Genomic DNA, 13,024 nt, shown 5'->3' with positions numbered 1-13,024 from the left:
ACACGGGGAAGGCCGCCACCGGCAGGGGCCGCGCTCCCCGCCGCCACCGGACCCGCCGCGGGCACCGAGAGCGCTGCGTCCCCGCCGCCTGTCTCCCGCTCCGGGGCACCGAGGGCGGCTGCCTCCCGCTGCAGGGCACCGAGGGTCTCGGGCCGGCGCCTCCTCAAGCCGGCGCCTCTCCTCAGACGTTCCCCGCCGCGGCAAGGCATTCGCTTCCGCAGTTTCGCCACCAGGGCGGTTGCTCAATTTTCCGCTTCTCCCGTAGCATCCCCCTTCCTTCCCCCCCTCCAAATCCCACTGTTTAAATTACTGATGCCTTGTTTGGACTTTGTCCGATAATGTCCGATTTTCACATCTATTCCATGGAGAAATAAAAAAGTCACTTGGCGGGAAAAGCCGGCTTTGTTGAATCTGCTGAGCTGGAATCCACCGGGGATTCTCTTCGCGAATGTGCTTCTGCGAATATTAAAGCTACGTAAGAACACGAAAGGAATGAGGAGGTCCCCCTTTTAAGACAGACGAGTTATTGCGTGTAGGTGCTTAGGTTTTGTTTTGTTTTGGGTTTTATTTACAGTTTTCCTCCCCGGCGGTGCCGAATGTGCGGCGGTGAAACGCCCGGCCGGTAAACAGCGGCCCGTCATGGCGGCGGCGGGCCTGGCGGGGCTCCTGCCCGCCCAGACCCAGCTGGACTACGCCCTGCTCGACGCCGACACTCCCCAGGAGAAGGAGAACTTGGTCTACCAGTACCTGAAGAAGATGGACAGCCGGGAACGGGACCTAACGGTGCCCGAGCTCGGCGAAGGTGGGTGGCGGGGCCCGAGCGGGTCAGGCCCCGCGGCGGAGGGCGGTTGGGCGGCCCGGGCCCGTCGGGGGGGCGGCTGCGGGGCCTCTCCCGGTGGAGGTGGTTGAGCTCCGACGGTCACCGTGTGGTGTTTGCCATGAAGTGCCGCTGCCTGCGAGGGCCGTGTAACGGCGGCCCCGCCGGCCGGTTTTTTTTAAAAGGCACTTCTTCTAGTTGCAGGAAGTGTCACTCCTGAAAGCAAAGGACAAGAAAAAAGAGCCTCTATATAAATGCTCCCCCTACTGCTGGCTGCAAAAACCTGTTCCTTAAAGCCTCTTGCTAGCTTCTTACTAGCTTCGTAAGTTTACCTTTTTTTGTTGTTTTTGTTTGTTTGTTTGGTTGGTTGGTTTTTTTTTTTTTTTTTTTTTTTTTTTTTTTAATAAAGCCTTTCCCTTCTGTACAGTATATTGTGCTCTCTCTTCTCTGGTCGTAGTGAGAACCTTACCAACTCCAGCAGCTCTCTCCTGAGCTCCCCTTTGGTTTCCCTGCAGCTGCTTGGGATGTTTCCCAGTTCTCTCTCCCAATAGCTTACCTGTGCTTGTCAATTTTCACATCCCTGATAATATAAACTGTGCTGCAGATGTCATCCTCCTTCAGTGGTGTACCCATTTCCCTTTCATGTTTCACACATTTCTGTATCTCTTCTGCTAAGTGTGAAATCAAAGGTTAAGTCTTGTAAGATCTTGCAAGTCCCACTCAGGGTCCTTTTAACCTTATTGAGGCTGTCTGGGACTGTGGGAGCTTACATCTGACTGCAAGACAGGGACCTTGGGCAGGTAAACTTCAGTGTTAAAATTATCACGTGCATATCATGGGAATGAATTCTGACTTCTAACCAATGCAGCGAAGGGAGTGCTGCTGTCTAGATGCGGCCCCCTCAACTGAATTTTCACTTTTGTCATTAGTATTGTTTCACTTTCTGTGTTCCGTCAGTGCTTATTTTCTCCTATAAAAAGTGCTCAAATAAGTAGCCAACATTTTTAATTTCCAGTAATTTTTTATGAAAAGTATTTTAGCTCTAGTGACAAGGGGAGTAATACCATAAAATAAATGTTTTTCTTTCATTTAAAAAAAATAAACAGTAAAGCATTGCCCTTATGCGGAAATAATGGAGAAACTTGATAAATTATTATTGTTGCCAAATCTGAATGTGTGTGCATCTGTTTATGTTTATAAATATATGGAGGCGGAGACTAATCCTCCTCTTAGTGAAACAGAAAACAAGCTTCCTGCCGACTTCAGCAGCAATAGCTTCTCCTGGGTCTGGAAGAACTTAATATGCTGAAACTGTCAGGATGGAAGTTTTGAGGCTTTTTACATTAGTCAGCATATGCTTTTAAAAATAGTCGTTCAGAAATTTAGTTCAGCTTTGCATTGCATCACAGCTATTTATTTTTTCCCCTATTATTTTCAGAAATGTTGAGTGATAGTAACAGTAGACCGTATTCTAGGATATTTATTTCTTAGCTTGATACCAGTTTCTTATGGGATCAGAGGAATATCAGTTACCAGTGAGAAAACAATGCTTTCATGTCTCGTATCAAGTGGTTAAAATAAGTGACCAGGAATACCACTGGGTCATGAACAGGTTGTATTTCTTCCCATGTAACAGGATTAATTGATACCTGTCATTTCAAACTTTGAAAATCAACATCAAAACTATAAACACAAAAATATTTCAGTCATCTCTGAAATTAGTTCTTTACAAAACTGTTGGAAAAATCAGGAAGAGTTTTAACAGTTTTTTAGTTTACTAGCATTTATGTGAGTTTTAAATAAATAATTGTTACCCGTATGACATTGTCAAGGGTTGAATAATGTAGATCATGTTTTAAAATGTATGAGAATTGTTTTGAGGCTTACATGTTCCTTCAATTAAAAGGTGCCTATTTAAATATATAAACCATACTTTCAATATTGCCTTAAATCTTGTTAATAATATTTCTTTTCATTTACTAATTATGAAGAATTGTGGAACCCGGGATGAGTTTTATAAATAGAAGACTTTTGGTTTGCTTTTCTAACTGCATAGAAAGTGATGTTGAACTTTTTTTTTAGTGAAAAGTAAAAGGCACATTGTGCGTTGTTGTGCAAATTAGTATAAGTGTCTGCCTTTCCCTACCCTTCCCCTAACTGGGTATCTCTGTTCTCTGTATTCCAGATCTACAATGGTTAAACACTGAAGGTCCTATTTCTCTTCACAAAGACCTTTGTGGAAAAGTTGTGGTGTTGGATTTCTTTACTTATTGCTGCATCAATTGCTTGCACCTGCTGCCTGATCTCCACGCACTAGAGCACCAGTACTCTGATAAAGGTAAAAGTGCTTTGGCTGGCTTGGAATAGAATTTCCTGGCAGTGTTGCAGGCAGAGTAGCTGAGTCACTTTGTTGCTGGTTACTAAACAGCTGGCAAAATTTCAGGGGTGCCTAAAAATGTCTTCTAATCTTTTAAGTAGCCTAAAAAAGGTGACCGTGTACGCTCCCATCACATTTTTAAATGGGGTTAAATAAGGTATCTGTTGTGTGTGTATAATTAAAGAAACAGGATATGTCATTAAAGCCCAAATCTGATATCCTCATAAATATGGCTATTTGCAAAAAGCTACGCAAGGACGTAAGATACTGGCTCAAAGTTAATCTACATGTATAACCCTCTACACTGGACTTAGGAGCCAACTGTGAGCAAAACATTGTAAAGGTGGTAGAATGTAAAGGTGGTAATTGTAAAGGTGGTAGTTACGATTACTTGGTATTTTTCCACTCTGAAATAACAAAATATGTAAGCTTGGTTTAGTTTGTTTTTGTATTGGCCTCACCTTATATACTATTAGTAGTCCTGTATTCTGGAGAAGAAATTAAGCTTTTTAGATTTCATCTCAGATGTGAATTTAGATCTCTCTCTGAGTGAATAAAAATGCAGGGTAATTACTATTTAGAAAGCAGTCTCTTGTCATGATGATGACTTGTCAGAGATAAGTTGTGGTCTTACACAGAATGTATCAGCTACTCGCTTATCTTGGATATTTTAATAGACTGAACAGTGAGATGAAGAACAGTCTTATTTTCAGCCCTAAAAATATTATATTATATATAATATAAATACGTAATAAAAATAACATTATCTATTAATGTTGAAGTCTTTGATTCTGCATTGGTATTTCTGATTGATTTTCATTTTGGCAGCATTTATTTTCGTGTGTTACCTACTTTCACTAGAAAAAGAAATTACAATGTCTTTGAAATTCCAAGTTCTTTAAGTAGTTCGCTTACATATTGTAGCTTTACATAGCACTTTACAGAAGACTCAAATACACTATTTTTTCTGTCTTGAAAAGCTTAGCTGTTTGCTTTGGAGAAATTTGAATTCTGGTATGTTTTAGGTATGAGGAACTTTATCTAATAAGTGAAAACTGTCATGGCATTTTTTCGAAAGGGAGGCAGTTTTAAGTGGAAGGTGATTAGCAAATGATAAATAGACTGCTGGTGGATATCAAGCATGCTGGGAAAAGGCCTAGATTGAGATTTCAGAAGAGTATCTTGAGTGCATAATGAATAATATTTTACATGATAAACATTTTGTATTAGAGTGCTACTGTGTTAATATAGCTGCCATATCCTCAATCTGTTTTTAAGACCAAGCTGTTAAATCAGTTGATAACAAAAAATTAATTTTAACAACCTCTCCCCACAAGCTTTCTCTTTAAAGTATTTGAACATCTCTATGCTGGTGTAGAAGAGGCTGCAGCACTCTGAGCTGAACTGGAGACACTTTTTTTGTTTGACTTTTAATAAACTTGTTTATTAAAGTTACAAGGAGTTACTACTTGAGGAAAGTACTTTGCTGATAAGTGTTAAATTCTTTTTGCATTTGAGCTATCCTAATAAATTCTTTTTGGATTTGAGCTATCCTGTTCCTACTGGAGCTAGACTGAGAAAAAAAAATACTTGGGATGAAAATGGAATAGCAAATGGAGGTAACAGGAAAGAAGAGAAGGTGTGTGTAACATTAAACTTAAATATAATGTGTTAGGAAACAGAGGATAGCACTTGCATTCAGGAAGAGATTAAGGTGCTTGATGGTTCAAACAAAAAGAAAAATAGGGTTGGTTTTTTTTTTTTTCCATTATAGATTTCCCTTTTGGTTGTTTTCTGTTGTTTTCATGTTTTCATTGTGAGCCTTTTGCTTTTGTTTCTTTGCTGTGCTAAGTGTGTAAATTTTAGCATTACAGTGGTGTAAGGCTGTATATTGAAATAAGTATGTATAAATATATCAAGGCAGTAAGGGTTGTGGTTTTTTAAGCTGTAGAAAAATACTTCAGTAGATGGTTCTATATCAGTGTACATCTTAACTAAAGGCAAACATAATTTATTACACACTAGGAGAAAGGAGAGTTGTTGACTTGAGAAACTTGAGAAAGATAAAGGTTGGAAGAATAAGACTAAATTAAAAAGGATGTCAGACATAAAAAATGCTTTAAGAATGTCTAGATATATTAATAAAGGTGTCTTGATATTCAGCCTTATTCTGAAGTTTCATTCTATTTTCATCTATTCTCTGCTTTAGTTAATGGAAGTCCCTTCTCCCTTCAGGGTATGGGGGACAGGTTCACTTTTTGTTGGGTTGGTTCCGAAATCTGTCAGCTCATTATTGCAAAAAATGATCTTGGTGCAAAAGATGAGTAACGTGATTTCTTTTGGCAGCAGCAAATCAGATTAAATATATAGTGAAACTGCAGCTTTCCTAAACTTTAGATTTGTAAACATAGCATTTATTTACACATTTAATGTATATATTTATTGTGCTATAGAAGTGGCAGAGGGTGCTGACCTAGCAGACAACATTAGAATGAAAATATCTTAATCTGACAATGCATCTATGTCATAATACATTTGGATCTTTAACCTATTGTTTGAATATTTGAAGGAATGTTGCCTATATTTTTGTGTGTAACTGAGAACAAACCTCAATATTGATACAGTTTACAGCAGTGTCTTTTTTTGATTGCACACTGCATACATACATTTTTCATACTCTGATTATTTTTTTTTAAATGTGGTTCAAATGCCCTCTTAGTTGTGGTATGTTGAAAATTCTGCAGCATGATCGTCAGACATGAGACGTCTGAACACAAGAAGCTGTAGTTTTAAGGTGATCCTAAACCTTTATATATATATATCATTGTACATATGCACATAGTTCTATTGTCTGGAACTTCAGGAGATCTGTTCCAAAATGAAGACTGCTTTCCATAGGATTAAATGTCACCTAGCATCTTTATCTGATATGTTCTCGCTGCTATCTTCAGTGGTGCTATTTCTGTTTCTCAAGTGGCATTCAGAAAGTTATTTTAAACCCCAGTGCATATTCAGTTCACATTATCAGCAGTTCAGAAATGACTTCTATAAGAGGGAGTACTTTTTAATATTCCAAAATAGCTTGGCATAAGTCCAGTGTTGTGCCCTGGTGTAATCCTTCAAATAAAGTGTTTTAAATGGTGTGCATGTTCTTCCGTCTCAGCATAGCATCTATCAGTTTCCACAAGAGTTTTCTTCATGAGAGAGTGCTATAACTTAATTGTGCTGTTCAGGTGTTCAGTATAGAATTTTCTTTCTACCTTTAATGCTATTTTTGAAGGACAAATATAAGCGCTGCTGCTGGTGCTATTATAGTTAAAATGTTTGACCTGTTGTTTGGAGTTCGGCAGTTAATGATACTACAAGTTCACCTGTCCATGCTCTGCCTATAGGATTGATAAAGACTGGATCAGTTATAGTGATTTTTTTTATTCTCTATCTGTGAAATTGTTATACTCAACTAAGTCTTTTATTGTGCCACACTTTACCGTTTCCTGTTGTCACATTGAAATATTGCCATTCCTGCAGATGCTGCTGCTCTCCATTAAAACAGTTTTATGGTTGAGGGGAAGGGCTAAAAGAGAAAAATAGTTTTCCATTTCTCTGCAACTGAATAAAAAGCCAACCTGAGATTAAATTAGTTTAATTTTTAACAGGAAACAAACTAATCTCAGCACAAATAGTACAACTATTTAAGACCTGAAATACTTGCCTTTCTTACATTTCTACCACAAAACCAGAGGTGAGGGTAGAACAAAGATGGCCAGCTAGCAAGATTGCACCTCTACCATAAAGGTAGGAGAAAAGCATAGAAGTAAAACTACATTCCATTCCAAACCACGTCTTTGGATGCAGTTGTTTACAGCTATTACTTTTTGGGCCATGGTTCAAGCCCTTTCTGATCAGAGGGCTGGTTTCACCATTCTTGCAAATATGAACTCCATTGACTGTAACTTCAGGGATTTTGGAGGATTGTTTTACAAAAGCATTTTATTTTTACATATTTGCTTGAAGTTTTGCAAATAGTGAAGCCCTTTAATGGATTAGGTAGTAAATGCAAAATAACAGTAATGATCTGGTATGTGAATTTCCAGTTTAGAATGAATTGTTGTGTGACACATAACAGTTGATGCTAAATGAAAGAAAACGTATAAGGTAGGTGATGTATTGCAGAAAAAAGTACACTTCTTGTGGATTAAAAATTAAAATGCTAGAATGCTAAATAAATAAAATTATTGTCTTTGTTAAGGAGACAGGTGCATTATGCAAGCTGCGAGAAATTATTTTGTGTGTGTTTTTCCTTCTCAGAGAGCTAATTCTGGATTTTGCTAATTGCAATTGCAACTGGAAGAGTGAAGAGAGGAAAAATTGGGGGAAGGAAGGGTATTATTGTAGCAACTATGAGAAGGTAGAGGGTGAGATAAATTAGTTAGCAAGGCAATTGAAAATATTTAGATTATGTTCTGATTAGATTTGTGATAAACTGAAGTCTTTTCCTGTTGCAACAGATGGTTATATTTGAATGAGAAAAAAATTGCCTTCTAAAAATTAAGTGTCTGCTACTATAAGTAACCGAAACAGTTCATACTCTCGTGTCTTCTCAAAATATTGCTTAGAAAACATTTATTTAAAAAATTGTCTTTTCTAGATGAGTGTCCTTTCAGGAGAGCTATTTCCGTTGGCGGCTCTTTAGGATGTAGCATAAGAATATTAGAGTAAGCACCAAATAACAGACCATGCTTACTTAGAGATTCACATTGCACGTTTGCCTTTATCCTTTATAACTAAATTGTATCCTGCTTATCTAAATTTAATAGCTGTTCAAGCAAACCTGTTTTGTCTATAGTAGCAAAATACGACATTTTCAATTCCAGTGAGTATTTGTATAAGCACAAATTAGTCTGATTTAAGAACCTTATGAAGTTCTTCAAGGATCTACATAGTATAAGCATCATCTGAATTGGTTTAGATTGGATAATGGCTGTTCTTCATCCATGCTGCCCTGTACAGACTCCAAGTCTTCTTTGCTTTCTGGTATTACTTGTATTACTGAAAAAATGCGGTCCTGCAAGGAGTCCACCTATAGATATAGACATTGGTGACTGGGGGGAGGAAGGAAGGAAGGAAGGAAGGAAGGAAGGAAGGAAGGAAGGAAATGCCACAGATATTTAAATACTACTGATAAAAGTGGTTTATAAATGCTAAATGTTTTTATAGACCAAACTGGGGAAAAAAAAGTACTCTTTTTTTTTGTTGTTGTCGTCAAAGTAATTTCTAATACTGCGGTAAAATTAACTCAAGTTGAGTGTCACCTCTAGGGATACTTTCCTTTCCCATTTAACTTCACTCCTCAAAATAACACGAAAGATCATATGAGAAATTGAAACTTTTACTTGCATAAAGAATTAGAAAGATCCCAGTTTTTATTTGTGTTTACAAAATGCTTGTGCTATCCAGAAGCATGAGTGATTTTTAGATACACGGTAAGGTTAATGTATAAGGATTTCCATAACTTGTGCTATCCAGAAGCATGAGTGATTTTTAGATACACGGTAAGGTTAATGTATAAGGATTTCCATTAGATTAACAGTTCTGGTTTATTGCATTGCAGCTTTCTACAACAGCATGGTTACTGTTGTTATCTTCCTTACTTCAGTTAGAATTGACAAGTTATTTTGACTGTAACAAGATTATGCTCGTGGCTAATAGCATTCTCTATGTACAAAACAAGATTGATGTCTTGCACAGTTTACTTCATTTGGTAGAGATTATGCTAGTAAAACATAATTTAAAGCCCTGAAAAAGGATGTAGTCTTTTTTTTTTCCTGTTTTTTGTTTTTTGTTTTTGTTTTTTTTCTCCTAGAAATACTGAAAAGTGGCTTGAAGGAAGGCTCTTCATTCTTTTTCTGTTGGGTAGGAAGGGGGAGTGGAAAATTTGGGGCTGCTTACATAATTGTCAACATGGGGTGAAAGTAGATATATTCCTCATCACAAGGGAAAAGCAGCTGAAGTTTGAGCCGTAGGTTCTTATTTCAGTGTTTGAATTTCATAAAACCAAGAAAATAAGCAAGCAATTCAAGGAAGCTCATAATTGTGTATTTTTGATTGATTTTAGGGTTGGTATTATGTATACAGTATATATAAGCAGAATTATATTACTTTATGCTTATGCAACACCTTCATATGAGGGTTTCAAGTTATCCTTCCCATAGCAGTTATCCTTGCTATGGGAAAACCTAAACTCTTCATTGTCTTTATTAACCAGATAGATAAATTAAGTTAAACATTTTAAGGGGAGGGGCAAAAATCTATGATTTAATCTTTTTCCACCTCCTTTTTTTTCTTTTTGGTTTGTTTTTTTGTTTTAAAGGGAAAGGGTTCAAGTCTGCCTGGTTTGTAAGAATTGCTATTTATCATTTTGTCATAGTTTTCCATGCTGCCATTTCTATTTGAAATATAGAATACTGTATTGATTTCAGAAGCTTATACTATTTTTTTTACTGTTTATCTAGAGTTAGATATGCCAAGGTAACTATGGACTTCCAGAGTTCAGTGTTACATTTGTGACTCCTAGTTAAACGTGGAAAATAATGCATTTTCTAAAATAACATGGTTGTGTATAGGAATCAAAAGACAAAGAGGTTATCATGAACATCTGAAACAGAAACAAACTAAAATATCAGTTGAACTGTTACAACTTACCCATAATTATTTTCTAAGTATTTTCTACCTTAGTATGTAGAGGTTCAGGAACTAAGAACAATTTATGACATATTAAATAAATGTCAACCAGCTGGGGAAGTAATGGTCCTAAAGTTCAGTAATTTTACTGAAATGTTATTTCTCAGTTTCAGTATTTTGTATATATAGCTATCTTTATTCCTACTGAGATGTAATTGCTTTTTGTTTGTTCAGATCCTCTTTCATTCTGGAAAGCAGTCAGTCACATTGTGAGATAACTATGCATAATTTTTCCTTTTTTTTGTTTTTTATTCAAATGCAAATATGTTTCAATGCGTGACTTTCTTTTTCCTTTCAGATGGTCTTATTATTGTTGGTGTCCATTCAGCGAAATTCCCAAATGAAAAAGTTCTGGATAACATTAAAAGTGCCATTCTGAGGTATAATATTGTTCACCCTGTAGTAAATGATGCAGATGCAACACTGTGGCATGAACTAGAAGTGTCCTGCTGGCCAACTCTGGTCATTCTTGGGCCTCGTGGAAACATGCTGTTTTCACTTGTTGGAGAGGGACACAAAGAGAAGTTGTTTTTATTTACTTCTATAACACTGAAATTCTACAAGGAGAGAGGACAAATCAAAGATAACAACATTGGGATAAAGCTATACAGAGACTCACTCCCACCTTCTCCCCTGCTCTTTCCTGGCAAAGTGACCGTAGATAATTCAGGAGAAAGGCTGGTAATAGCAGACACTGGACATCACAGGATTTTGGTTACTCGAAAAAATGGAGAAATTCTACACACTATTGGAGGTAAGGGTATATAAGTTTATTATAGTAATTTTAGTTTAGGAGTAGGGTATGTTCGCTGGGCCTACTAGGCTGATTCTTTTCTTAGAGAACTGAGCAGCTTATAAGCATTGCCAGAATTTTTTTTCTACTAAAATCACTTTTACTGGATATGGGGGAATATAGCATAGTACCATCAATGGGACACTCTGTCAATGCAACTGTTTGAGAATTCTGATTTTTTTTTTTTTGTTCCATTGACTAAGTTTTTATTTTTGTGATGTTTAATATGAATTACAAAGGCAACATTTTGTATTCTTCTGAAAGAGATGCAAATGAGTTTAGATTTAAGTGACATGCATCCACATCCAGCAACAAGTGAGGAAAAGAGACAATAATGCCTCCCTTGCCAATAGAAGAAATGAATGTTGAATTGTGACGGTGGTGTTGTGTGGGGAGGTTTTTGGGTTGTTTTTTTTTTTGTTTGGTGGTGGTTGTTGGTGGTGGTTGTTTTTGTTTTTTTTTTAAACGCAAGAGCATTCCTCTATAGGATTCCCTTCTGGTTTTTGGAGGAGAGAATTATTAAGAACAGTGGCATTGCACTAGTGCATAGGCATCTGAAAATGAAGTTACATTACTGTATATGAAAAAGCCTGTGTTCTTACCAAAATTGAGGTGTAACTTATAATCAAGTTTTGAAAATAGTGAAAGTATTTTAAATTTAGTTACATTTGTTACAAAGTTTATATTAGTAACATTTCTGCTTTAAAAAAATAATCTGGTTTTGTAAAATTGCTATTTGCTTTACAATGCAAATCAAGAAAATGTAGTGAGCTTGCACACTCTTTGTATGCTTTACTCTTTCATAAATGAAACATTCAGAATTGTTCTTTTTTTTTTTTTAAATCTGTTACAGCGGTCAGAGTTAAATCTGAATGCACCAAGTACATAGCTATTAGGACAGTCCATCTATGAGCAGCCCTAATAGACAGATTTAGGAAGTGTTTGAACCCCCAAATCATTGAAAACAACGGTTCATTTATGTCTCAGAATCCGGACCTGTATGCTGATTTGTCCTATATTACTTAGTCTAATTTACTAATTAGTAAATTTACTAATGCCTGTCCCATGGCAGGATCCTGCAAACCTCATAAAAGTACCAGTGGCACTGCTTTTTAAATAAAGGAAGAAAATCTCTTGCTATTTGAAGTAACAGTGCATTGGATAGACAGAGTAATTATCCAAGTTAACCTGATAAAGGCATTCGTCTTAATACACTTCTCTAATGGGAAGTACAAACAGGATTTCTTGTGACAAAATTCTATTATATCAAATTCTCTTTGATATGTGAGATGAAGTCTCTGCTGACAAGGTAACCTTTAGTCTTCTGGGATAGTCATTAAGCAGCAATTCAGAGAGAAGTGCCATAACCTCTGAACTGGTACCCCTCCTTCCTTGGGCACTCTGTGCTATTCCCTTCCCTGGGGATGTGCACCCTAACGCTTACCAAGGGAAACTACTGGAATCTGACACACCAGCACCTCAGTGCTTCATGTCTGTTAAGGTCTAAATTATCTTCTGACAGTAGGTTGTAAAAGTTTTGCGTATTTCAGTGATTCAGTGGAATGATTCAGTGGGCAGAAAATAGTGTAATGAAGTTGATAATACAGTAATGAATGTGAGCATGCACAAAGGTTGAAATTACTATATTTGAATCATAAATCATGATGCACGCATAACACGTATCTAAATGTCTTCTGCTGACACATACTGCTAATGCACTTTAAATGTTACTCCCTCTGAAATACGATGCTTACCTTTGTACTGTTATATTCAGGTCATGTTCCTTTCTATTTCTTGATTGTTCTGTGCAGAAGACTGTCACTCCATCATTCTCACTGTTCTTTTATGTAGTTAGTTTCATGTCATCTTTTTCCTAATTATTATTATTAATGAGAAAATGCTGCTAGTCAAATACTAGTTTCATTTGTGATTACACCAAAATCTAAACCATTGAAAGGGAATTGAGTTTTGGAATTTAAAGTTTTTCCTGCTGGCTTGCTTTGATGTAGTTGGGAGTAAAAAAAAGATGTAATTTTTTATTTTTGTCTTCTGTTGTTGCTGTTGGCCTCTAGTGCAAGGGAACAGGAGCAATTTAGACCCCTATTAAGACTTCTCTGTGGAAGATGAGCTTTAAGTAGCAGAGAACTTGTGGAGAATGAGTTCAAAACTTAATATTGTAATTACATAGCACAGCGATTAAAACGAGACTACACAAAGTATTAATAATGTAAACTGTACAAGGTGCTGTGAAAACATTTCTTAGAATATGTAATTCTTTTACGGGTTTAAATGTTTG

General features: G+C 36.8%; 1 protein-coding gene across 1 annotated transcript in view; it reads left to right on the top strand.

Annotated features, from left to right (window-relative positions):
• Positions 1 to 639: 639 nt before the first annotated feature.
• NHLRC2 (NHL repeat containing 2) overlaps positions 640 to 13,024 on the top strand; it is a gene marked incomplete at its 5' end in the record, with an annotated part of 31,579 nt that continues 19,194 nt past the window's right edge. Inside the window, 3 exons of the mRNA XM_082486376.1 lie at positions 640 to 802; positions 3,003 to 3,155; positions 10,234 to 10,689. Of these exons, the coding sequence (XP_082342502.1) occupies positions 640 to 802; positions 3,003 to 3,155; positions 10,234 to 10,689 (772 nt within the window). The remainder of the gene's footprint in view (positions 803 to 3,002; positions 3,156 to 10,233; positions 10,690 to 13,024) is intronic.

This window comes from Vanellus vanellus, assembly GCF_965231255.1.
Source record: "Vanellus vanellus genome assembly, chromosome: 7".
NCBI lineage: Eukaryota > Metazoa > Chordata > Aves > Charadriiformes > Charadriidae > Vanellus > Vanellus vanellus.
This window is presented reverse-complemented; position numbering and strand designations above follow the sequence as displayed.